Below are 26,082 nucleotides of genomic sequence, written 5' to 3'. Positions count from 1 at the left end.
TCCAATTGTGAATGGTGAGGTATTTTTGTTGGTTGTGGCGTTTTTTCTTTGGTTTTTTGGATCTTTTTGTTGTTTAAGTTTGGTGTGGTTTTGTTTGGTTTTGTTTAAGTCAGGGCAGGACTTCTTTAGATCAGTAGAGTAGTAAAAAATTTTTATGCTAATCATTAATTTGAAATATACTGTGATTTCTACAGTTTATTAATGTTTAGTTAGTTCTACATTATTATACTTCCATATTAACTCTGACATTTAGTTAGACTTGCTCTCTGTTTTCTCTGTTTTGAAGGAATTTAAACAACAATCACAGATATCCAGTATGCATTTCATAGTGGTTTTTTAGTACTCAACTTGTAAAAGAAGAAAAATATTCTTATCTTTATATTCAGCCATGTTGTATGCAGTGTGTTTCATTTTTGAAAATATTTTCATTAGAGACAGTCCTTCATGAAGCATTTTATATGTGTACATTTTGTGTATATCCAAATAAATAAAATGTGTCATTCTGAACTAAGTTTTCTTAATATATTAATAACTGGCTCTTAGAATAAGTAAAAGCATGTATTGATTTGGTGAAAATACTTATCTTCCAATATCTAAGGTGGCTAACTTTTCAAATATGGATGAAGATGACATTGAGTTGGAACCAGAACAAAATTTAAGAAACTGGGAAGAAATCATTCCAGAAGTCCAGCGGCGACGAATAGAAGAGGAAGAAAGACAAAAAGAGCTTGAAGAAATATATATGCTGCCAAGGATGAGAAACTGTGCAAAACAGGTATCTCTGGGTTTTGACTGACTAACTGATTTTGTTGTTGTTATTATTTGGGTTTTTTACTGCGGTTCTTTTGGCTTGTACTTTTGGGTTGGGTGGTTTTCATGTGTGGCACCCACACACCCTCCCCCTCATTTTTGACAGGCTAGATAACATATTAATAAAATGTTTAGTCATGAGCTTTGAACTACTTAATCTGAAATTCCAGATCAGCTTTAATGGGAGCGAAGGGAAACGCAGTAGGAAAAGATATTCTGGATCTGATAGTGACTCAGTCTCAGAAAGAAAACGACCAAAAAAACGTGGAAGACCGCGAACTATTCCTCGAGAAAATATTAAAGGATTTAGTGATGCAGAGATTAGGCGGTAAGATGGGGGGGACATGCATGTTTAAAGGGACAAAACTTCTTTTTTTCATTTTAGAGTTTGAAAATATGGAAACTAGTCTATTTTGCATTTATTTAGGTAAAATTTTTTATTCTAGGCATTTAAGGCTTTACTCTTGAGTAGTTTGGGGTGCTGACATAAGGAACTGTTATGTGCAGAATTTGAACCTATTTTGGTGAGGAATAATTTGAGTTCAAAAAATGTTCTACAAAAAGGTTCAGTGAGTTTTGTTTTTTTTTTTAATTTCTTGCCATTGTAATTGTGTTAATGCTATATGATGCATTTTAAAACTAAAAAAAAAAATAAAAATTTGATAAGTTTTTGTGGTTTAACGTCAGTAGGCAGCTAAGCACCACGCAGCTGCTTGCTCAGTCTCCTCCAGAGGGATTGGGGAGAGAATCAGAAGAGTAAAAATTAGAAAACTTATAGGTTGAGATAAAGACAGTTTAATGGGGAAAGCAAAAGCCAAATGCACAAGAAAAGCAAAACAAGAAATTCATTCACCACTTCCCACTAGCAAGCATTTATCCGTTTCCTGGAAAGCGGGGCTTTACCATGTGTAACAGTTACTTGGGAAGACAGATACCATAACACCAAACATCTCTTCTCCCTCCTACACAGTTTTTATTGCCAAGCATGATATCATATGGTCTGGAATAACCCTTTGGTTAGTTGGGATCAGCTGTCCCAGCTGTGTCCCCTCTCAACTTCTTGTGCACTCCCAGTCTACTCACTGGTGGGGTGGTGTGAGAAGCAGCAAAGGCCTTGATGATGTGAAAACACTGTTAAGCAAGAGCTGAAACATTAGCATGTTATCAACACTGCTTTGGTCACAAATCCAAAACATACTAGCAGATATGGTGCTCTGAAGAAAATGAACTTTATCTCAGCAATACCCAGTACATAAGTTGAATCTGTACAGCTGGTCCCACAATATTTGATGCAAAAAATACTTCTTTGGGAGACGTAGTAAAAATTGTTTTGCTTTACTTTGGTTTGTGAAATGCTACTTTGCCTCTGTAATTTAATTATTCATTTTTCTCTAAAATACTGTACAGCTTATAAAATATTTTTGATTATATAAATAACCTTTATTAGCCATGTTTCCTTTTCATTTTATCTAATATATAATGGTTTGCCGCTTTCATCAAGGGTGTTCTTGTGCTTGCATTTCTTTATCTTTCATGTTATGTTTTCCTAAGTCTTAAAATCGCCTTAAAATTGCAGCTAGCTTCTCTTTATTATGAGATCTAACATATCTGAATTCTCAATTTACTATAAATCCACATTTGATTTTTATGATTAGACACATCACATTGCTGAATTCTTTGTCTTGTGAAACTAAATAGTAAAGTAACTTTTGAAATAAATTGTATCTTCTGTTGTTTTATTTATATCATTAAAACAAATAGAACTCTGGTTTTAAATGTGGGTTGTCTTCATATAGAAAGCCATCCTAGTCTCTCCAGTTCTCATTTTCTTTGCCTTGTCCACATAGCCTTGTACTAAGACTACATAAACATTTTTAAAACCAGTGTAGTTAAGCATACATTTTTTTAACTGCAAAATTATTTTCTGTTATTAGGTTTATAAAGAGTTACAAGAAATTTGGTGGCCCACTTGAAAGGTAAACTAATTTGCTTATATTTGTATAGCAATTTGGTACCTTGTTTCCATTAAAATTAAACAGTACACCAAGATACCTTAGGTTGAAAAGGAAATAGTGTGCCTAATCTTTTGCCTGTACTATGACATGAATTTAAATTATTTTTTTCCTTTCATCATATATGGTATGTATGTAGACAGCCAGTTTGACAAATCTTTGCATTTTGCAAGACTGCTTGCTTTTCTTTATACTTAACCTACTATTCTGTTAATTCTGCATTAGTGACAGTTGTTCAATTATTTTGATTGATAAGTGAATAAAAACATATGCTTATAATAGTTCCTTTTCTATTTAAAAGAATGTGTTGGAATGTAACTCAAAACTGCATAGATAGGATCCTTTATATTTCCCGTTGTATAGTCCTTTATGTAAAATACCCTTTTTTATAGTTTCTGTATTTTTTTCTTCAGCTGCTTTTAACTGCATGGATTAAATTTTTATGCAGTATAACAAGTGTGGATGAATGATAACTTACAGGATCACATATCTAGTTTTAAAATCTGAAGGAGTCATTCATAATACTAAAGTTTTAGAGCTGTAAAAACATATTTGTTTTCTTCCAGGTTAGATGCTATAGCTAGAGATGCTGAGCTAGTTGATAAATCTGAGATAGACCTTAGACGTCTGGGAGAACTTGTACATAATGGATGCATTAAGGCTTTAAAGGACAATTCCTTTGGCCAAGAAAGAGCAGGTAAAGTGTGTTTGGGGGTGGGGGAGAGGAATAAAAAGTGTCAAAGAGATATTAATGATTCTTGCACTCTGATTACAACAAAACAATTGTGTTAGGGGAAAGCATTAACAAAATGTTAGCATGCTAGGTGATTTAGAAAAAAGGATTTTAGTAAGAAGACTTTTTAGTTTTGTTTTTCTTCCCCCTTTCCCTGAGTGAGTTGTCATAGCAGAATGCAATATGTTTTTGCTTTACCATGAAATTTAAAATTAATCTACTACTATTAACTGGAAGACCTTGAGGTTCTGGAGTTTAATTAAAGTATTTGGTTAAGAAAAATTATTTTCCTATAATTGAATGTCTGCTGCTATAGCATCAAGCTTTCTTTTTTCTCTATGTTTGTCTATAATATACACATAAAAGCAAAATATTTTAATAATTTGTTCCTTTATTTTAAGGAGGTAGATTTGGGAAAGTTAAAGGCCCAACATTCCGAATATCAGGAGTGCAGGTGAATGCAAAGCTAGTTATTTCTCATGAAGAAGAGTTGGCACCGTTGCACAAATCCATTCCTGCAGATCCAGAAGAAAGGAAAAGGTATTTTTTTTCTTCCTGAAGGAACTCAATGTAGAAAGTTATTCAAGACTTTTATGAATATATTTAAGCAATCCAGACTGAGTATACTGGGACACCCATGCCACTTCTTACCTCTAAGAACTGGCAGCAGAAATCTGCTCCACATCCTTTCTTTATTCTTTCTTCCCTCTCCTTAGAAGCCAGTATTTGCTTTGGCTTCTGAACTGTATTTATTGGGGACTGGGTTCGGTTACTCTTAATTATTCCAGGCTAGAAATAAGACTTGTTGAGGAACTGCTTTGTGCCACCTCTGCCTGAGAGAATGCAATATTTGTCAAAATGATGCAGATGATAATTGTTGGTAGTTGTTTAGACCTATGAACTTTTTAGTGTACTACCTTGTGTATCATAGTCCCTAGACTATCTGCTTATTCAGTTAGCAGTTACACCTGAGTAATATTTTAGGCTTATCTTCATGGTTAGCCATTTCTGACTCAGTCCATGGCCACAGACAGATGACTGGTTTTTTATATCTTAATCTTGATCACCTTTAAAACATGTTTTGGTACTGATTTGAATAAATATTTTACAGAAATTGTAAGAAAGCCTGATAGTTATGCGGATTACTTACTAAATATACCAGGATCTCAGTGATATCCCTTACTAAGTTTGAGAAGTTTGTTTGTTTATATTTCTAATTTATTTCTACTAGATATGTCATCCCATGCCACACCAAGGCAGCTCATTTTGATATAGATTGGGGTAAGGAAGATGATTCCAATCTGTTAATAGGTATCTACGAATATGGCTATGGCAGCTGGGAAATGATAAAAATGGATCCTGATCTCAGTTTGACACAGAAGGTATGTCATCTGCAAAATTTCATGAAGGAGTTTTTTTGTTTAGGTAATAATGTTAATAAGAACAGTTACTGAAAGTGTTTATTTTATGATAACTGAAATTGCCCAGAAGTTAGGTCAATTGTACTCCTTTGTATCCTTTTGGTAAATTATTAGATTTTAAGATTTTGTGTATTCAGTTGAAGTATACCTTCTTAGAGTCTGCTATGTTTCTGTATTTCTATGTATTTGTGTCACTTGAATTCTTTCTTCCATCTTTTGCTTCCCTAGTTTAAATGCTCTAGCTGTGTTAATTTTAATTAATTCCAGATTTTTGGAAGAAGGGGCAGGCAAATCAGGAAGAGTACAAGGATGTTGTTAGGCCATTTAGAGAGAAAATTAGAAAGGCGAAAGCTCAGCTAGAATTCTACCTGGCCACTGCTGTGAAAGATAATAAAAAATGTTTTTACAAATACATTAACAACAAAAGAAGGGCCAGGAAGAATCTCCATTTCTTACTGGATGCAGGGGGGAACATTGTCACCAAGGATGAGGAAAAGGCAGAGGTAGTTAATGTCTTCTTTGCCTCAGTCTTACAGTAAGACCAGTTATCTATCCTCAGAACAACTGACCCCCTGAGCTGATAGACAAGGATGAGGAGCAGAATAGCGCCCCTGTAATCCAGGAGGAATTAGGTAGTGAGCTGCTCTGCCACTTAGACACTCACAAGTCTATGGGGCCAGATGGGATTCATCCAAGGGTACTGAAGGAGCTGGCAGAAGAGCTCACTAAGATGCTCTTCATCATTTGTCACCAGTTCTGGCTAACTGGGGAGGTCCCAGATGACTGGAGGTTGACCAATGTGATGCCCATCTAGAGGAAAGTCTGGAAGGAGCATCTGGGGAAGTACAGGCCTGTCTGCCTGACCTCAGTATCCAGCAAGCTTATGCAGCAGATCATCCTGAGTGTGATCACATGGCACATACTGGACAACCAAGGAATCAGGCCTAGCCACCATGGGTTTAGGAAATGTAGGTCCTGCCTAACCTGCCTGATGGCCTTTTATGACAAGGCAACCCATCTAGTAGATGGAGAAAATGCTATGGATGTTTCTGCTTGGACTTAAGCAAAGCCTTTGATACTGTCTCCCACAGCTTGGATAGGTGCACTCTTTGATGGGTTAAGAACTGGCTGGATGGCCATGCCCAGGGATCAGTATTGGGCCCAGTCCTGTTTAATATCTTTATTGATGATCTGGATGAGGGGATTGAGGGCACCCTCAGTAAGTTTGCAGATGACACTAAGTTGGGTAGAAATGTTGATCGGCTGGAGGGTAGGAAGTTTCTGCAGAGGGATTTGAACAGGCTGGATTGATGGGCCAAGACCAATGGTATTCAGTTCAACAAGGCCAAGTGCTGGGTCCTGCACTTTGATCACAACAACCCCCTGCAGTGCTACAGGCTTGGGGAAGAGTGGCTGGAAAGTTGTTTGGCAGAAAAGACCCTGGGACTGCTGGTTGGCGGCCAGCTGAAGTCAGCCAGCATGTGCCCAGGTGGCCAAGAAGGCCAATGGCATCCTGGCTTGTGTCAGAAATAGTGTAGGAAGCAGAACCAGGGCAGTGATTGCCCCCCTATACTCGGCACTGGTGAGGCCACACCTGGAATCCTGTGTTCAGTTTTGGGTCTCTCACTTCAAGACAGACATTGAAGTGCTGGAGCGAGTACAGAGAAGGGCAATGGAGCTGCTGAAGGGTCTAGAAAGTAAGTCATATGAGGAGCAGCTGAGGGAGCTGGGGTTGTTTAACCTGGAGAAAAAGAAGCTCAGGACAGACCTTATTACTCTCTACAACTATCTGAAAGGAGGTTGTAGCATGGTGAGGGTCAGCCTCTTTTCCCAGGCAACTTATAACAGGACAGGAGGACATGGCCTCAAGCTGTGTCAGGGGAGATTATAGTTGGACATCAGGAAAAATTTCTTCATGGAAAGGGTGGTTAAACGTTGAAATGGACTGCCCAGAGAAGTGTTGAAGTCACCATACCTGGAGGTGTGCAAGAAATGACTGGATGTGGCACTTAGTGCCATGGTCTAGTTGACAAGGTGATGATTGGTCAAAGGTTGGACTCCATGATCTCAGAGGGCTTTTCCAACCTAAATAATTCTATGAATTCTGTAATTTTATTCTTGATCTTTTGTAGGGAAGTTGGTTTGGGAATTTTGGTTTGGTTTCCCTATCACTGTTTTCTTTGCTTGAAGCTGACTTTCATTTGCAACATGAGAATTGCTGTGTTTGTCAGATTAGTAGTGCACTGGCTGCTTAGAAGTAGTGAGAAACATTTAGGAAAATACTAGAGAGAAGCAAACACAATGGTACTGCCAACCTGTAGCTTTGGGATTTGAGGAGCCAGGGTTGTATATAAATCTGTTTAATGATATCCTGCCCCTGCCTTCCATTAATTTTTTGTTTTATGAAACCACTCTTTTTTTTTTTTTTTCTTCTACATATCCTGTGGTAATGAGTTAATGCATTTAGAAGCACACAGCAGAACTATGAGATCTGTGGATGACAGTAGTACAGGAGCTCTGAATTTTTTAGATAAACTATGAGAGTGGAAACAGAAATCTGAGACTGGTTTCTTGAGTTGACTGTAAATTTTGTGAGAATATTTTCAAGACTACATTAGTTGTGTGTTTGAGGAAAAATGTTTAAGTTGTCCATTCCTTGAAGCTGCCTGCATATTGGTCAGGTATAGTTGGAGTGGATTGGTTTTTAACCTATTTTTTTAATTCAGCTTTTTCTGTTCCCAGTGCTCCACACTAGCAGCTTCCTAATTTGATAATGTGCACTTGTAGTTGATGCTACCATTGCTCTCCTCAGATTTTACCTGATGACCCAGATAAGAAACCGCAGGCAAAGCAGTTGCAGACCCGTGCAGATTACCTCATTAAATTACTGAATAAAGACCTTGCAAGAAAAGAAGTGCAAAGACTTACTGGTGCAGTAAGTTAAGCTTAATATTCAGTAGCGAGATAACATAATATACCTAATGGGAATGTCAGCAGATACTTGTTTTATTCTTAATTCCACTCTTCTTTGTGTCATTTTTCTCTGTATTGGTAATTGCATTATATGAGACTAACTCAAGGAATGTATTGCAAGTTTAATTTTGGGTTTTTTTCTCCCTTATTTGTAAATATTCTCTACTATTGCATTAGGCTCTGTCTCCAGTCCTGAGAAAAGTGGTGGTCATTAGTGGCAATAAATAAATTGAATGCTTTCTTTAACATAAAAACCAAAATCTTTTTCTGCATCTGTGATGCAGACACTTATCAGTTGACATAATAAAGGTGCTAATTTGCATTCAGGGCAATTCAAAGAGGAAGAAAGCAAGAATTAAGAAGAATAGAGCAACGAAGGCTGCAAAAATTAAAGAAGAAATTAAAAGTGACTCATCACCACCCTCAGAAAAATCTGATGATGAGTATAATGAGGTAAACATAATTCATATAAAGACTTGATCATTTTATCTTCTCAAAATGCAATTATAAAATCTAAATATAAAACTAATATTTTTGACTAATCCATTTTTACTACTGATTATGATTCTTCAGGTAGCAACTTTTGTTCAGGCTCAGGAAAAAAGATCAAGATTGTTTAGAAAGTACAGCATAAATAAACAGTGTTTTGAGACATGCAAGTGATTGCTTCTGTGTATGCCAGGGCTTTCATTATCACAGAATGGGTCAGATTGGAAGGGACCACTGGAGGTCATCTAGTCCAACCTCCCTGCTCAAGCCAGGTCCCCTAGAGTATGTTACTCAGGATTGTGTCCAGATAATTCTTGAATATCTCTAGAGAAGGAGACTACACACCTTCTCTGGATAATCTGTTCCACTGCTCAGTCACCCTCACAGTAAAGTTCTTCCTCATGTTCAGGTGGAACTTCCTGTGTTCCAGTTTCTGCCCATTGCCTCTTGTCCTATTGTGACGGAGGGTCACACGTGCAGCTGCTGTTAGGAGCACGACAGGACGACGCAGGCCAGCAGGAGGTCAAGCAGGAAAGCTTTTACTTTATTTTTCTGACGCCATATATATACAAATTTACAGACAGGCCAAGATTGGCTACACAGGTAGCCACTTCGACCTCGTTGGTGACCATCACCATCAATCATCATTCTCCTCTTAGAGAGGAAGAATGTAAACAATTCTAATAATATACATAGTTTACTTGAAGCTGCGTGAGAACAAAATGCAAACAGTGAAAAGCAGGCAAACTTGAGGCAACATCCTATTGCTTGGCACCACCAAGAAGAGCCTGGCTCCATCCTCTGACATCCTCCCTTCAGATAAGGGGATACCGATAAGGTCTCCTCTCAGATCTCTCCCCTCCAGGCTGAAGAGACCCAGCTCCCTCAACTTTTTTTCCCAAGTGAGATGTTCCAGTCCCCTAATAAACTTTGTAGCCTTCTGCTGGATTTGCTTCAGGAGTTCCATGTTTCTCTCATACTGAGGAGCCCAGAACTGGACACAGTGCTCCAGATGCGCCTCACTAGGGCTGAATAGAGGGGCAGGATCACCTCCATTGACCTGCTGGCAATGCTCTTCCTAATGCAACCCAGGATACCATTTGCCTTCTTTGCCACAAAGGTACTGCTGACTCATGGACAGCTTGTTGTCCATCAGGTCCCCCAGGTCCTTTTCCACAGAGCTGCTTTCCAGCAGGTCACCCCCAGCTTGTACTGGTGCCTGGGGTTATTACCCAGGTATAGGACCCTGCATTTGCCCTTGTTGAATTTCAGAAGGTTCCTCCCTGCCAATCTCTCCAACCTGTCGAGGTCCTTCTGAAGGGCTGCACAGCCCTCTGAGGTATAAGCCACTCCTCCCAGCTTTGTATCATCAGTGAACTTGCTGAGGAGGCATCTATTCCTTCTTCCAAGTCATTGATGAACAAGTTAAACAGTACAGAGCCCAGCATTGAATCTTTGGGGACACCACTAGTGACAGGCCTCCAACTAGACTGCAACTGATCACAACACTGAGCTGCCTTTCAGCCAGTTCTCAATCTGCCTCACTGTCCACTATGATATGAGGATGTCACAGGAGAGAGTGTTGAAAGCCTTGCTGAAGTCCAGGTGGGCAATATCCACTCTTCTCATCTATCTAGCCAGTTGTCCCATTGTAGAAGGCAGTCAGGTTGGGCAAGCAGGATTTCCCTTTGGTGAATCCATGCTGACTACTCCTGATCACCTTCTTGTCATCCATGAGGATAGATATGGCCTCCAGAGTGAGGTGCTCCATCACCTTTCCAAGGACTGAGGTGAAGCTGAGTGGCCTGTAGTTCTCTGGGTCCTCCTTCAAAGATGATATTGAGTGGCCTAGCAGTGATGTTTGCTAGTTCCTTCAGCACACATGGGTGCATCCCATCAGGGCCCATGGACTTGTCGATGTTGGCTATTCTACAATAAATATTGTTCTAGTAGGCTACCTAACTGTTATGTCGCGGTCGCAGGAGAATTGCCACGAACCGATATGGTTTAACGGCAAAACTCAGTTTATTAGAAGCATTTACAGAATATATAGCATACCTAATAAGCTCATGCATAAAACTAAAAGCAAGCATAGCATTGGTCAGTGAAGGGGTGAGAAAGTAACACCCAGCTCTGCATTCCTAAGGCTTCTGCTACACCTTTGACAGTAGCCAGAGGTTACCTCCCTGGGAGCCCAGAGACACCAGGCCTCTGCCTTAAGGAAGAGGGCTGCAGTAAAGATAAGGCTGCTATAAACATAAGGGTTGGTTATGTGTCTTGAAGTTATCCTGCTGCAGAGTGTTTATATGACCCTTCTTAGATAACCATTCCTCTACATATCCCCCTTTTTTCTGTTGGGCAAGCATAACATGGTTAAATGATTGTTTAACAATTTTCATAAGCATATTTTGTAAGCATGACATCAAGCAAGGCAATACAAGCAATATAAGGCAAATTATAAGTAAAATGACCAATCCCATCTGTAATATCCCCTTCAGCCAACCGGTTATTCCCCATTGACCAAATTTTATTCCAAAAAACCCATCATCTTGTTTCAAAAGCTGCACATGTTTTAGGTCCTGCAGCTTCCGGTGAATGGATTCCGATTGGGTCTGAAGATCCATACAGCACATTCCCTCAAAATCCTCACAGCCATGGCCATTTGCTAAAAGAAGAAAATCTATAGCGGCTCTGTTTTGAAGCGTAGCATGTCTAATAGTATCTACATCTGCGGCTAACATACCTAATATTTCCGAAGTTGCATTAGCCTGCTTCCCTACCCAGCATTGCAACTTCTCTAAATTGAACAAAGCGTGGCTGGCTGCTAAGCCTGGCATAAATAGGGATGCCACCACTTGCTCTGCTCAATTAAACAGCTTGACTTCATCATTACAGTTACTGTCAATCACACTTTGCTTTTGCCGGACAGTAAGAGTAACATTCTGCTTGGCCGTCGCCATTCCCACCTGTGTGGGTAGAGCTATTGTCAAGCGCCCAAAGGTACATGGTCCCCTGACAGGTCTTTGAGGAATCCCTGTAAAGGCACGATCCCCACATATAAGAAATACCCCTAGTGGTAATTTACGAGCAATCGTTGTGCCTGGGGCAGGGTGAGATATGTTCCACCCTAGGTGGTGACACCAATTCGTGTCATTTCGCCAGAACTCATTCTCAGGTGTTATGTTTGTGGCCATGGTCAAGTTGCACCATGCACCCTTCCCCTCATTGCAATTGCCTGTTGCATTGATATACAGACATGACTGGGCATGCAATGACCCTAGTATTTCTAGTGTCTGTGGTCTCTTCCCATATGGTAACTTGTCATCCCACAAGTCATAGTTCAGGGTGCAATTCTCCATACTCCGAGTTCTGGATCTCCCACAGCGCTGTAGCTGACTCCTGATTTCAGTAGTAATAATGCCCACCTCAGTGTCATTAAAAGGCACACCAATCAAACACGTATGAAAGGGCGACTCTGGTTGAGCCAGAGATACACAAAAGTTAGTCTGGTTTAGTTTCTTAGCTAGGGAGACCCAAACATTGCCTCTCAGGGAAAAGTGCTCAGGTCCCATTGTTTGCTGTTTTTGAGCATCGCTTTGAGACCCGCAGCTTACTAAAATGACAGCAAAGAGTATCCCAATCTTGGGTTTTATTGCTTCTGATTTGTTCCTTTAGGACTCTGTTTTTGTTGGTTCATTTATTTAAATTTATCACACAGCAGAAATCACTAGAGAAGAAAAAAAACCCAACAGATTAAGTTTAGGGGCCATGTTGCACCTAATTTTGTGACTTTGAAGGTAGCTGAAAAGCACTAGATTCCTCAGAACATCTCTGAAAAAGCAAAAGTTGGAACTCTGTTCCCTTCTCCTGTGACTGTGACTGTTTAATTTGGGGGTCACACAAAAGTTACTGCAACAAAATTAACCAGAACAGAAGTCTTTTATCATCACCATACCCCAAAAAATCAGCTCAGTCTTGTGATGTCTACTTCCTTATTGCTTTTAGCTCTTTGCAGCTTAACTACTTTTTACAGGTGCAGATTCCTTTGGTAATACAAAAGTTAAATGGATTTAATCTCTCACACACGCCCATTACCCCTGCCCAATCAATACTTGTTTTGTGTCACATCAAGGAAATGAGTAAGTAGTCATCTTGTTTTGCAAATGCATCCAGCTCCATTTGATAGGTGTTAAACCTAAATCTAAATAAATCACGCACAGAAAAAAAGTACATTTTAATCTGATGATTGCAAAACTTGTATAGTTAGAAACTCCATTTGATGTGACATATATGCTTGTGTATTTCAGGATGAGATTGTTTCAGTCAAATGTCCACATAAAAAAATAAAAGCAGAAGAAAATGAAGAAAATCCTGAGCCAGATATTGGTATAAACATGGAAGCTCTAGAAAAAAGAGAGACGAGAGAAAAAGAAAATAAGAGGCATTTAAAAAGAGAAAAAAAAGAAAAAGAGGATAAGAAAGAATTAAAAAATATTAAAGAAAAGAGAGAAAACAAACTAAAAGAATCCACACAGAAAGAAAAAGAAGTAAAGGAAGAAAAGGTAACTAGGTTTATCTTTTTCTTATATAGCACTAGAAAAAGCCACTAGGTTTTTGTGGATGATTTTGAGTTGAAAAGATATTTTGGATCATTGTCGTTTCATTGAAATCTTTTGCATCATGTGAAGTTTTATTTTTGCCACTTGTAAGTACAAGGATGGGCAAATGAAATGGGAAATTACCTTTTAAACATCTATAGCTTAGTGGGACTGAGAGTGCAAGTGGTGTAAGAAACTTATCCATTCTTCTTCTCCATCCCTCAGAGAGAGAAAATAAAAGGTACTATCACTGCATGACAGATTTTTTTCCCTTTTTGTTATTATTGAAGAGAATGCAGTGATTGCCTAATTACAGCATCATTTCAGCCCTAAAATAAGGTTTGCTTATCAGATAAATTTTCATGTTTTGTTCTTAGGCAAATGAACTCAAATCTGAAAATAAAGAAAAAAATAAAAAAGTTTCATTATTGGATATTCCAGTTCATATTACTGCAACTAGTGAAACAGTTCCAATATCAGAAGAATCTGAAGAACTGGATCAGAGGACATTTGGTGTGGTAAGTCCCTTGTTGATAACTTAGTGTTTACACTTGATATTATAAATGAGCACAATTTCTGATGGTTTTGATTCTGCTATTAGGTATTATAATACAGATATCTATTGCCAGTAAAATCTTAGATCAGTGAAGGCTTATTGACACTATACTAAATTCAGTTTTGTTTTCAGGTCAGCAGTTTTGTTTTATTGCATTTATGCATTATAGCGAAGAGTATTTGTCTAATTGTCTGTGTGCTGGATAGTTTTAAAATACAGACTGTGAAGATCCATCCTCAAGAATAATTTATGGATACTGCTTCTTAAAGGACAGAAATTAATGAATTTTAATGCAGCTGCTGTGGTTTCTGACTTGGCCTTATCAAATACCCCTTTGTTCTTTGTAAGCTAACAAGAGAAAGTTGCTCTCAAAGTATTACAGACTTCCTGTATTAGACAGAGGAAGGAACAAATCCTAAAGTCCTTAGAAATATCTTGATTGAGTAATATCTCTGATACCAAAAGAATTTCAGTTATATCACTACTTTTGACCACAACAGAAACAATATTGGAAGAACAAAAGAGAGGTAAGTAACATTTATAGGTTGATTGGGGCCTTTGGAAGGATGCTAAGAAGTTACTTTGAGCAGCTACTTTTCTGCTGTACAAGTTCTATCATTCCACTTTTAACAGTTGCCTGTTACTGCTAGACAGGTTTACTGGGTCTACTGTGGTGCTGGCTGTAAGAACCAAATTATCTTGTTTTCCCATCAGTATGGCACTGACTAGTTTACCTATGTGGGGATTGTTGTTTTGAATTTTGTTTTTTTATCTAAATGATGTTATAAGTGACTCATCTATCATTTCCAGGATATCTTGTGAGTGGCTAGGTGACTAAAAATCACACAATTCCCATGTACAATTGTGCTCCTCTGTTGACCTCTACACTTAACTTAAGCAGTGTACTTTGTAAACTGTCTTTTTAAAGGTTGCTTAAGCTGTGGTTAGTGCAATAGGTAATGTAGCTGCTTAATTACTTAATGGCATGATCTGGTAATGGAACAGCTTCACTGATTTTTGAGTTGTCCCTTGATGTTGACACAGTGATGGCGATGTTCTCCAAAATCCCTCATATTTTTGCTTCTGGATATACAGACTTGTCTTCCTTCCTTAGTGGGAGAAATTATAGGTTGGGTTTGCATATAGAACATTTTTCTGGCCAGGCCCTCTGTTCTGAAAGGTATATTTATCATTACGCCATGATCAGACACAATCTAATTAGCATGTTTATCTTTTCAAATGGAAATTACTGCTGTAGGGTTTTGAGGCTAACTCATTTGACTTCTTGTCCATCTTGTGACAGGTAAAAATATGCATTTCATCTACTTTGCCATTGTGATTGAATGGTATTTCCAAGCAAAGGTCTATAATTTAAAACATGCTAACTGGTTTATCTGTATTTACTATTAACATGTTTAAATTAGTGTGAAAATTCAAACATACGCATATGAAATATGTCTATGAGTACATGTGTTGTCATCATTTTTACTAATTTAGGCACACCTAAACTAGCTTTATCCTAGTATCTGCATAGAACTCAGGCTTAAAAGCTGTTCAGAGAAGGAATGCTGATCCTCTGTTGAATGCCAAGTTTAATTGTTGCAGAGAGTATCTACTTAAAATATATTAAACATTCTCATACCTGATCTTGGCACTGAGTTTGTAGAGCTTTCAATGCTCTAAAAAGTAAAATAACTCTTTTCCTATATACTTGTGCTGAAAGATAAACCCATGATTGTAAAACCTAGTAATTCCCTTCCCTCAGAAAATCTTTTATATTAATTTAGTGCTTTCTTAAATCTTTAATATGTGTTACATACAATTTAATGCTTTCATGTAGGAGTAAATTTTCAACTGGATTTAAACAGCTGCTTTTTCCTAATGAAATCTTATAGTAAAACTAAAAGACCTGTGAGCAAAGACTTCTTTTTCATTTGGCTTACAACAGTACTCTCTTTGCCTGTGTAAGGGTGAGTCATGTTTTACAATTTTTATCTTTTCAATTTTGAATTAATGTATTCCTTTTAAAAAAATTTTACAGTGCAAAGAAAGAATGAGGCCTGTTAAAGCAGCATTGAAACAATTGGATAGACCAGAGAAAGGCCTTTCCGAAAGGGAACAGCTGGAGCATACTAGACAGTGCCTAATCAAAATTGGGGACCACATTACTGAATGTCTAAAGGAGTACACAGATCCTGAACAAATTAAACAGTGGAGAAAGTAAGTTATTCTGCATGTTTTTTCTTGAAAAAGGGAAATCCATAATAGCTTATATTAAGCAGAATAGTTTTTAATTATTTCTCATTTCTTATTTTCCATTTATTTTATTTTTCTGCTGTATTAAATAAGGACTTATAAAAATATGGCTATAAATCGTTACAGCTTTTATTGGTTTCACTATTTTTTACTTGCATAGCAATGCATTTTGTCCAGTAGCTGGAGTCCTCCTACTTTTTAAATCCAAACGCAAAGAGAAAATAACTGTGTTTAGAGTATATTTAATGTTTAGTGGAAAAGAGTATCCTTATGATTCAGGATGGCTCATGTAATGACATGTAGAACTCCTATTTCTTCAGAAGGCTTATAGCAAAGTTTATTGAAACAGATTCTTTTATACAATGTTTCGGTACAATGAATAGGATTGGTCCTTTAGGGCACCACCATTTTGTAAACATTTCTAGCAGTAAACAAGTTGGAAAAACACCAGGTGTCAGGAGGAGGCTATCTACAGGGATTGTTTATAGGGATTGTTTTGGGTTCCTCCTCATGATTTCCCAGTCTAGACTGAGAGAGTTTTGTCCTTGGCTTTCTCACAGGCTTCAAGGCACTGCCTGGAGCCTAAGAATCCATGTTCTGACCACTGTCCCCACAAGAGAGTTCTTATCATTAAAGAATCTGCCTTTTTCAACACTGAAGTGTGGTTTTGGTTTTTATTCATGCTAAAAACAGGCCATTATAAATGTATGTGTTGAACTTTGAATGATTTTGAGTTGCATAATCCTTTATTCTTTTTTAAAATATACTCTAAAATTAAATCATATATTAACTGACTTGATAAAAAAATTATCATACTCAAAAATGTATTTCAAAATTAAATAAGAGTTTTAAGTGTTCCTATGCATCCATGAGGTGGTAACTTTGGAAAAAATAAGAAAAATGTTGGTTTATAAACTTGCTGTATTTTGTTGTTAAGTTCTTAATGCAGTTAGAGTTAGTTTTATCATAATGTACACTTTAATCCTTTATGGTTGCAAATATGGTTGCACCTCCATATACGAAACTCAGTCGAGTGTTTCATTTTCTTGCAGAATGTTGTTAACAGAGTATTTCTGCTGTTTGTACTTGCTTTATTTTAAAATACTGGGGTGAAGTGAAATACAAAATCAGTATCCGTGTCTTAAAGACACTTTGGTAAACATTATGTTTCTTTAAGTGGAAATTCATAGTAGGATCATAGAATCATAGAATTGTTAAGGTTGGAAAAGACCTCTAAGATCATTGAGTCCAACTGTTAGCCCAACACTATCACTATGTTCACCACTAAACCATGTCTCCAAGTGCCACACCCATACGATTTTTGAACAGTTCCAGGGATGGTGATTCCACCACTTTCCTGAACAGCCTGTTTCAATGCCTGACTACCCTTTCAGTGAAGGATGAGTATAGAGAATGAGTATAGTAGAACTACTATAATATTAATTCATAGTAATGCTACAGTACCATGCATAGTTTATTAAAATATGTTTTATCTATCTTTAATAAAATGTAGAATTTAGTAAAGATATTCATGCTATATTTCTTATACAGATGTCATTGAGCACACCATTTGCTGGTTTTGTCTAGTTTTGCAAACCTCTAGGCCAAAACTATAATATTTAAATCATCACAGTGAAAGAGTAGATAGATTCTTCTTGAGCCTACACACTTGAAATGTTTCTGAACTAAACACTAGTTAGAACGGTAATATTCTGTAGTCTTTTAAGCATTCCACCTGTAAACTTTGCTAAAAGAATTCTAGACTTTAGATCTGGTGTCTGCAATCATAAAAGCAAATCTTGTCTTTATGGTTTTGGCTTCTTGACACCAAAAGTGTTGTTTTGTTTTGCTTCTTTCATAGCATAGATTAGGATCAAAGATTTTGGCATGCTGCTTCCATCCTCTTTCAGATTTCTCATTTGGTTTCAAAAGCTTTGACCAGGCTTTGGAATTTTGTGGGAAAATCCCGTCCCTGATATCTGTAGGAAATTTGGCACGTAGGTAAAATTTCTTATACTGGAAGAGATTTAAAGTTCAGAAGAATCGTTACTGAGTAGCAAATACTCCAGTTTTCTGATGTATTTCAAATAATCTTTCAGAAAAATTGCACAACAAATTGAAAACTACATTTTTATACAATTGCCAAATCATTCTATTAACAAAATTCCATTAATCCTATTTTTCATGCACTTTGCATTCTTCAGTCATTGTGATAAATATTACAAAATGACAAATTATTTAAGTCATTAATTTCTGAAAAGTTTGAAACACAGCTAAGTAAGGTTTGCTGTGCAGCTAGGTAATATTCTGTGTAACAGACTTTACAATTAATTCACTTTACTGAAGTACTGTTGAAATTATTTCATTTAAGTCCATGTTCTGTTGTACGACACGATAAAAACTAATATATGGAAGAATTATAACCTCTTTCTTTTTCCTCAGAAACTTGTGGATTTTTGTCTCTAAGTTTACAGAATTTGATGCCAGAAAGCTGCACAAGCTGTATAAACATGCAATCAAAAAACGCCAAGAATCTCAGGTAATGCTTTCAGACTCTCTAAATGTACAAAAATATATTCTAAGTTTTTTAATTGTGATTATAAAGTATCAATTGTTTTCACTCAATACACTTTAAATGTATTTTACTGTTCATAGTAAACTAGTTTATTTTCTTAGGATATTTTCTGAAAAATTCAGATGCAACTTTGAGATTTATCAATGACAATTTTTGTGCTTGTCTCTTTTAGCAGCACGGTGACCAGAATATTAGCAACAACATGAATACACATGTAATTAGAAATCCAGGTAAGAATTCTGGACCATATTATTGTGCTGGATATCTTAAGTGATGGTATGTAAAATAAAATAAACTTAAAACTGTCTCCTAGAACTCCCATACTGATGGATATCATAGGGATAGGCTGACTTAGCATAACTTCACTAGTTTGCTGATGAAATTCAACTGAGCATGGACTGAATTTGGCACTTAGAGATTTTAGTAGCAAGTTATTTGGCCATTCTCTTAAAGTAAGTAAATTAATTTTTAAAACCCACACTTTTTTATATTTAATTTTGAGAGGGGACAGAGGCCAACTCAACACTTGTAAACTTCTTGGAGTCTCTATACCTGTTTGTAGCAGTTGTAATGTCACCATATCATAATAAAGATATTCCCTGAAGTCATGGTTAGCAATCAGTTATATGGGATGTCTTTTACTATTGAAAATAATACTGTTTTTCTATGCTCCCACAGTTGCCTTCTTGTAATACTTTCTTTTATAACATGTTATATAAAACCTAGAGTACTTTATCATGGGTTTAAAATTAGTATAATGTATTTTAGGAATACCACTAGAAACCTTTCATTAAGAAGATGTACCTCTAAAACTAGTGTTCTCACTAGGGCTGTCTCCTTGGAGAGGAACTTCCTACCATTCTGTTTCAAATTGCTCTACTAAAGGCACCTGGTTTCTACTCCCTGCTCAATTAGACCACATTGATCTTCTCCATTGAGTCTGTAAGGTTGAAAAACTTAGTTTCTCAGTCTTACATATCTACATTTCTAGCTTGCTTGCCTCTATTTACTTCTGAGGTCTCTCAGTTTGCTCACATTACTGCATTTATCTTTCAATTATTTAGATATTGTTTCTGTCAAACTAAGATGCCACTTTCACATTGCTTTAAATCTGACGGAAGTGCTGTTTGAATGGGTGAAGAAAAGAATTAATACTGTATGAGGCTTCCTTCTAACCTCTGCTTTATTAAACAGATGTTGAAAGACTGAAGGAGAATACAAACCATGATGACAGTAGCAGGGACAGTTCTGATAGACATTTGTGTCAGTACTATGATCATCATAAGGACAGGCATCAGGAAGATGCTTATAATAAAAATGACTCAAGGAAAAGGTCCTATTCAGCCTTCAGCAATGGAAAAGACCATAGAGACTGGGATCACTATAAACAAGACAGCAGGTAAATTGCTCTGTTAAAAATTCCTTTCCTGATTTTTCAGTATGCTTGTAGTAAACACCAATGCATCTTTTCTAAATAATGCAAAATTGCAAAGACATTTCTCTTATGCAGTTCTGTTGAATTGACATAATTGTAGTCCTTACTATGCGTTCAGTAATAAGTAAATTTTTTCAGATACTATAGTGATGGTAAACGTAGAAAGCTGGATGACCACAGGAGCAGAGATCACAGGTCAAACCTGGAAGCAAGTTTAAAAGACAGTCGGCCTCATTCAAATCACCGTTCCCATTCAGACCACAGGATACATTCAGATCACCGTTCCACTTCAGAGTATATCCGTCATAAATCTTCCAGAGATTATAGGTACCATTCAGACTGGCAAATAGACCACAGAGCTTCTGGTAGTGGCCCACGGTCACCATTAGATCAGAGGTCTCCTTATGGGTCAAGATCTCCTATAGGACACAGATCTCCATTTGAACACTTATCAGATCACAAAAGTACACCTGAACATACATGGAGCAGCCAGAAAACATAACAAAGACTGACATTTTCTGGACCATTTTTTAGCCATATACAGTAAACTAACACAATAATTGCCTTATGTGACTTGAAAGATATGGACTGGATATTGTTAGTCGCAGTGTTGTTACTTCTCTTCCAGGATGCAAGGTCTATTATCCCAACAATAGAAAAATATTTTTGTATTTAAAATTTCTGCTGCACTGTGCTGCAAATGTTGTGGCAGGTGTTTTTTGGTTTGTTTTTTTTTCCCTCTTTAAGAAATGGAAAATGTTTACTTTTACAGGGACCTCAACACTGCCCCATTCAGACTGAATCTCATAAAACTGGTTTTAGGGTGAATACAGTTGAAATTATGTTTGCAAAGGAGTTTTTAAACACAGACCTGTGATCATGTTTCAAGGACAAAAAAGGAGGGTTTTTTTTTTTGTTTGTTTTCTTAGTAGTTCTTTACTAAGGACATTTGTTCACTTTTCAAAGCTATTTATTTACATTGTATACTGCAATCACCTTGCCTCTTTGCATCACAAGCTTGAATATTTAAGTTAAGTTCTATACCCATAACTGTAAAATAGCCAGGATTTCTCCTGTTTGTGGTCAGTTGTAATAATGCCGTTTTTCAAAATAAAAGAAATAGTTGAAAATTATTGCAAATTAATTAAATGTGATTTTTTTTTGCTTGTTCCTTTCCCTACCTACTCCATCCTTCTTGACAAAGAGTCAATATACTAACACTTTTTAATAAAAATAATTTTATGAAATCACTGTTCAGAATGCAAAAATGGGAATGGAAACCTTTTAATTCCATTTAGTGTCCCTTTTTTATTGGATGTTTCAGATACATGTTTTGGGTTTGTTTTTCTACTAAACTGACAATATTGTGATTTGTTGTAATGAAATGGGAAATATTCAGCAAAAGTGTGGAAAGTTTTTCAGTCTATAGGTTTTAAAGAAAGTGTGTTCACTATCTGAACACTTTTGAATCCAATTCAGACAAAATTTATTGGCAATTTATTGTTTTTCCTCTTAAAATGGGCAATAATGTCAAATGTGCTATGCAGCCAGTTAATATTTTAAATTTGAATTACTTTCTATTACAAGAATTATTACAATACACACTGATTGTATATAGATAACTTCTGTTTGATAAATTAAATTTAAAATTAAATGTGAGCTCTTGTTTTCTGCTGGTGTTTTTCTACAGCATACATCGTTCTCATGCAACCATAAAAATATTCAGCTCTTAAGTGCTAAACACAAAACATAATTAGGGAAGATAAATGTCTACCTTGGCATCATGTGGTTGGAGTTAATACACTGTTCCAATTTTTCTTCATCTTGCGATGTGTTGACGTCTTGGTTTAAGACAATTTAAGGGGTGGACACCAAAATGAGTTACCTCCCCTTTTAGTTTTAACCACTCACCTTTCACCAATAAGGAGAGGTGAATGTGAGAAGATATAAGTGAAAAAATGACTAAAGAACAAAACAGCAACAAGCAAAAATAACAATAATAATCACTAGATACACAGGTGCTGAATCTCGTGGATTCCCCAGGAACAAAGAAAACAAAATGGTGGAAAAACCCCTCCCACAAGATTGTGCCCTCCATAGACAACATTGAGGTCTGAGAGTTAAAGGTAGAAATGGTGGACAACACCCTCCCCAACCACATGTGAAGAGAGAGAACAAATAGAGAAAAACGGCACAGCAACCGAACCTCCGCAATAGCAAAAACTCCCTCTTCCCCCAAACAACAACTAACAGGGAACAAGGACAAAATTTTAAAAAACCCTAGACTCCAAAAAACAGCCAAGTGCCCCTCTTATCTCTCTGACAGTGGCAGCTCTGTTGACTAAGGCAGCCAAAAACTGGTGACTGGAACTGGATTAGCAGCTGGAACTCATGGAGGGACTATGCCTTCTCAGGAGAAGAAGCAGGTAGCCAGCTAGGACAACTCGGACTCCGTATACTCCTTATTCAACCAGGTGCTGCTGGTGGTCTGGGGCAACCATATGAACCAGGGGCTGTTCTGTTTTTCTTGGCATGGCACCATGACTGGTTGTCCTGAGTGGTTGCAGGCAGCAAAAAAGAAGGAAAAAAATCTCCAAAAACCTGCCTCAGCTTTCATGGTGAAAACGAAAGGGCAAGAAAGCTTCTGCCTGAGCATCCCTGACCTTAAAAGGACCCAGCACCTGCCAGGCCTTCATGGTTCTGTTTCTGGCCACCAGGTGTTGAAGAAAGAGCAACAATTTTGACATATGACCACACAGATAGATATGGAATACAATAACATTTTGGGTTACCCAAGACAGTTGAGCTTTTTATTTTCCAATTAACCAGGCTTACATGAAAGCATTAAAATTGAACCAAAACCGGTTCAGACTGCCTGTGTGTTATAATCTCACTATAGGCACAGCTGCTGCACATTGTAAGTTAATATCATTTAGCCAAGTACATTTAAGCTAATTTAATGTAGGCTGAAACTCAGATAATGCTTCTTCATTTATTAGCTGTCATTTTCCTAGGATTCGGAGAGTTTTGAACTCTGCTTTTGAGCTTAATTACTGAAGCAGTGTTTAGCTGGTGGGGGCTAGTAAGGTTATGCATGTGTGTTATGCATCTTCTAGTGGTGAAAATCTAGAAGTTGGAGCATCCACCTCCACTGCCTGGTTCTTCCAGTTTAAGTAGTGAGCTGGAATCCTGGATCCACTCTAGCACATCAATAGAACAGTCCCACTAAGTCTACTTCGCTATCAGTATAGCTAGACAGAACATAGTTGGTGTCCTTCGTTAGGATCTTTGCTAATTAAGATATTTAGGTTGTGTTAACTTTGATTTTGTTATAGCTATTTAAGACTTAACTGAATGCTGAGGGGAATGAAGTTTGATGGCAGAGGTGTTCTCCATGGCTTATGAAACTGACTGTTATGGGATTCTCCTAATTAGTAATATATGCACCATATCCTCTGCAAATCAACCATTTATCATTCATTTTCCATGCATGCAAATGTGGTGACTGAACCTTGGCTGGATACCAGGTGCCCACCAAAGCCACTCTATCACTCCCCTCCTCAAGTAGACGGGAGAAAATATAACAAAAGGCTCACAGGCCGAGATAAGGTCAAGGAGAGATCACTCACTGATTACTGTTATGGGCAAAACAGACTTGACTTGGGGAAATTAATTGAATTTATTACCAAATCTTAAAAACACTTTTCCCCCCCACTCCTTCATTTTTCCTGATTCTCTACTTCCTTCCCCTAGGGGCTGGGAAATGGGTATTGTGGTCAGTTCATCACATGTTGCCTCTGCCTCTCCTTCCTCCACAGAGGAGAGACTCCTCACACGCTTCCTTTGCTCCGGCATGGGGTCCCTCCCATGGGAGACTGTCCTCCATGGACTTCTCCAATGTGAGTCCTTCCCACAGGCTGCAGCCTTTCATTAACTGCTCCAGTGTGGATCCCTTCCACAAGGTGCAGTCCTTCAGGCACAAACTGCTCCAGCATGGGTCTGCCATGGGGTCACAAGTCCTGCTGGCAAACCTGCTCCAGCATGGGCATGGCGGCCTGGATTGGTAAGCAAAAGGCTCAGGGTGATGTGGGCAAAACACACCTTGACACCAATAAAACAGGGCAGAAGGGGGCTGACTTTAGGTATATATGGACAAATAAGGACATCTTTAGAGGAGAGCATGATCAGGGAAGCTCACACTCTTTCTGCAAACTCAGCATGATGGGCCTCTCTTAAGTGTCTGTACACTAATGTACACAGCACAGGAAAGAAGCAGGAAGAATTCGAGGCCTGTATGCACATGGGGGTGTATAATCTCACTGAGATCAGAGAGAGATGGTTGGATGGCTCACAGGACTGTAGTGCTGCAATGGCTGGATACTAGCTCTTCAGGAAAGACAGGCTGGAAAGGCAAGGAGTGAGAGTTGTGAGGGAGGAACAAGGTTGCCTGGAGCTCTGACTAGGGATAGATGATAAGAGCTTTTGGATCAGGATTAGTGGACGGACCAACATGTGTAACATTGGGATGGGTATTGGCTACAGACTGCCTGATAAGGAAGTAATAGTAGATGAGGTCTTCTTCAGACAAAGGGAAGAAGCCTCATGGTTGCAAGCCTTTGATAACTTGTGGAAGGGCAACTGTCCTGGTTTAAAAGACAGGTATCTGCCAAGGAAGGCAGGAGTAATTTCTTATCGCCTCTTAAAAGAATTTGTCAGCCTTCATTGGGAACAAAAGATTAGTCAAAATTAAGCCAAAAACCTAAATGGTCATTTTCCAACACCTGAAAACAAACACCTTTCTTCCTGGACCTCCTGACAGCTGCCAAACAGTCCAGTTCAATCGCTCACATACTTTGGTAATGATTTAGGAGTGGTTTGTTCACAATTATAGTGAAATAACTTTCATTGGAAAAATTATTTTGCTTCTCTCAATTTTCACGTACAACATTTTGCTTCATGTTTGAAAACACAGCTTAAGAAAGCTATAGATATGATATATTGATTTTGATTTAAAAGTGCCAAGCACACACTGTACAGATCTAATAGACTGTCAAAAGCAAGGACCCTGGTCTGAAAAAGAGCCATATCTGGAGCCAATTGTATCATATATACAGAGAAGTATGCAAGCCTAGGTGCCAGAGACTCATGATTAAACTGGGCAGCATGGTGACCAGTGAGTTCTGTACCAAATATAAAATGTTCTGGAAAAAATTGTTATTTTTTCTCTTTCTCTCTGTCAGGAAAATTAATCCACAAACACCAGAGCTGTATGTCCAAAAAGGAGACAGAGGAGTCCTGTAACTTTATTCAAATAAAGGGAGAGGCCATGGGGCATTTCCCCTGGGGTCTCTCAAATATTTAGGAGATGCAGCCTCCTTTTTATCCTAACTTCCTGGCCACATTTCCCTCTCTCTTCCCCCATTGTTTGAGGTACTTGAGAGGTACAGACTTCCCAAAACACCTAATACCTAAGACCTCTTCTAATGTATACCCCCCTTCCGTTTTTCTTTGTGTCTCTGTTCTTTTTCTCTAAATCCAGGAATTTAGCACAGTCTTGAGTGAGTAACAGTCTGTGTCAATTAGTGGAATTCCTATGGAATTTATTGTTCCCCCCATTGCTTCTTTCACCTACCATATCTGGCCTTACCTACCCTCAGGGCCACAGTTTCTTTGTAAAGACACCTCCTTCTCATTCCTTTCAATCCCTCCTCTTCTTATTTTCTCAATAATTGTCTTTACAAACCTTAGTTATCATTGACTTAACTTTCTGTTCTTGGGTTCTTTTTGGTTTGCAATTATTTGCAGTGACATAATTTTCTGTCTTTTTGTAGTCATTTATGGATTAGTAGGCCTGGCTACTACCTGCATCCCTTTGATCACATGTTGAATAAGTTGCACTAAGCAAGAGATCAAATATGGTAAAAAGATCAGAGTTGCTACAGCACATAAGAGGGAAAAAAGCATTCATTTAACCCTTAGTCCACCAGGTAACCACAAAAACGTGCCCCATTCCCATCCTTTTCACATTTGGACCAGTGCATAGGCTAACTTTCTTATTCCCTTTGTTATTTTTTTATCACTTTTCCATTGTCATCTATTTGCAAACAGCAGTTTCAGTTATTTAATTTTCCACATATTCCCCCTTCTTCTGCTAATAGATAATCTAATAGAATCCAATGTTGAAACATTGCATTCCTCATCTGAGTAGATTGGTCAGCAAGAAG

General features: G+C 37.8%; 1 protein-coding gene across 6 annotated transcripts in view; it reads left to right on the top strand.

The window, feature by feature from the left end:
* Window positions 1–22,355, top strand: part of LOC136373453 (chromodomain-helicase-DNA-binding protein 1-like) — a 102,797-nt gene extending 80,442 nt beyond the window's left edge. For 2 of the 6 annotated variants that reach the window (XM_066338345.1, XM_066338346.1), the window contains exons 23-37: window positions 599–775; window positions 981–1,138; window positions 2,745–2,786; window positions 3,389–3,519; window positions 3,957–4,095; window positions 4,787–4,937; window positions 7,789–7,911; window positions 8,277–8,402; window positions 12,746–13,000; window positions 13,414–13,554; window positions 15,634–15,812; window positions 18,291–18,387; window positions 18,596–18,653; window positions 19,618–19,822; window positions 19,997–21,514. In XM_066338345.1, the coding sequence (XP_066194442.1) occupies window positions 599–775; window positions 981–1,138; window positions 2,745–2,786; window positions 3,389–3,519; window positions 3,957–4,095; window positions 4,787–4,937; window positions 7,789–7,911; window positions 8,277–8,402; window positions 12,746–13,000; window positions 13,414–13,554; window positions 15,634–15,812; window positions 18,291–18,387; window positions 18,596–18,653; window positions 19,618–19,822; window positions 19,997–20,360 (2,346 nt within the window). In that variant the 3' untranslated portion in view covers window positions 20,361–21,514. Of the gene's footprint in view, window positions 1–598; window positions 776–980; window positions 1,139–2,744; window positions 2,787–3,388; window positions 3,520–3,956; window positions 4,096–4,786; window positions 4,938–7,788; window positions 7,912–8,276; window positions 8,403–12,745; window positions 13,001–13,413; window positions 13,555–15,633; window positions 15,813–18,290; window positions 18,388–18,595; window positions 18,654–19,617; window positions 19,823–19,996; window positions 21,521–22,184 lie in introns of those variants that run through there. The other 4 variants (XM_066338350.1, XM_066338347.1, XM_066338348.1 and 1 more) reach the window with 4 other exon arrangements.
* Window positions 22,356–26,082: the final 3,727 nt, after the last annotated feature.

The sequence above is a fragment of the Sylvia atricapilla genome, chromosome W (genome assembly GCF_009819655.1).
Source record: "Sylvia atricapilla isolate bSylAtr1 chromosome W, bSylAtr1.pri, whole genome shotgun sequence".
In the NCBI taxonomy this organism is placed as follows: Eukaryota; Metazoa; Chordata; class Aves; order Passeriformes; family Sylviidae; genus Sylvia; species Sylvia atricapilla.
The sequence above is the reverse complement of the archived record's forward strand: the minus strand, read 5'-3'. Positions and strand labels throughout refer to the sequence as shown.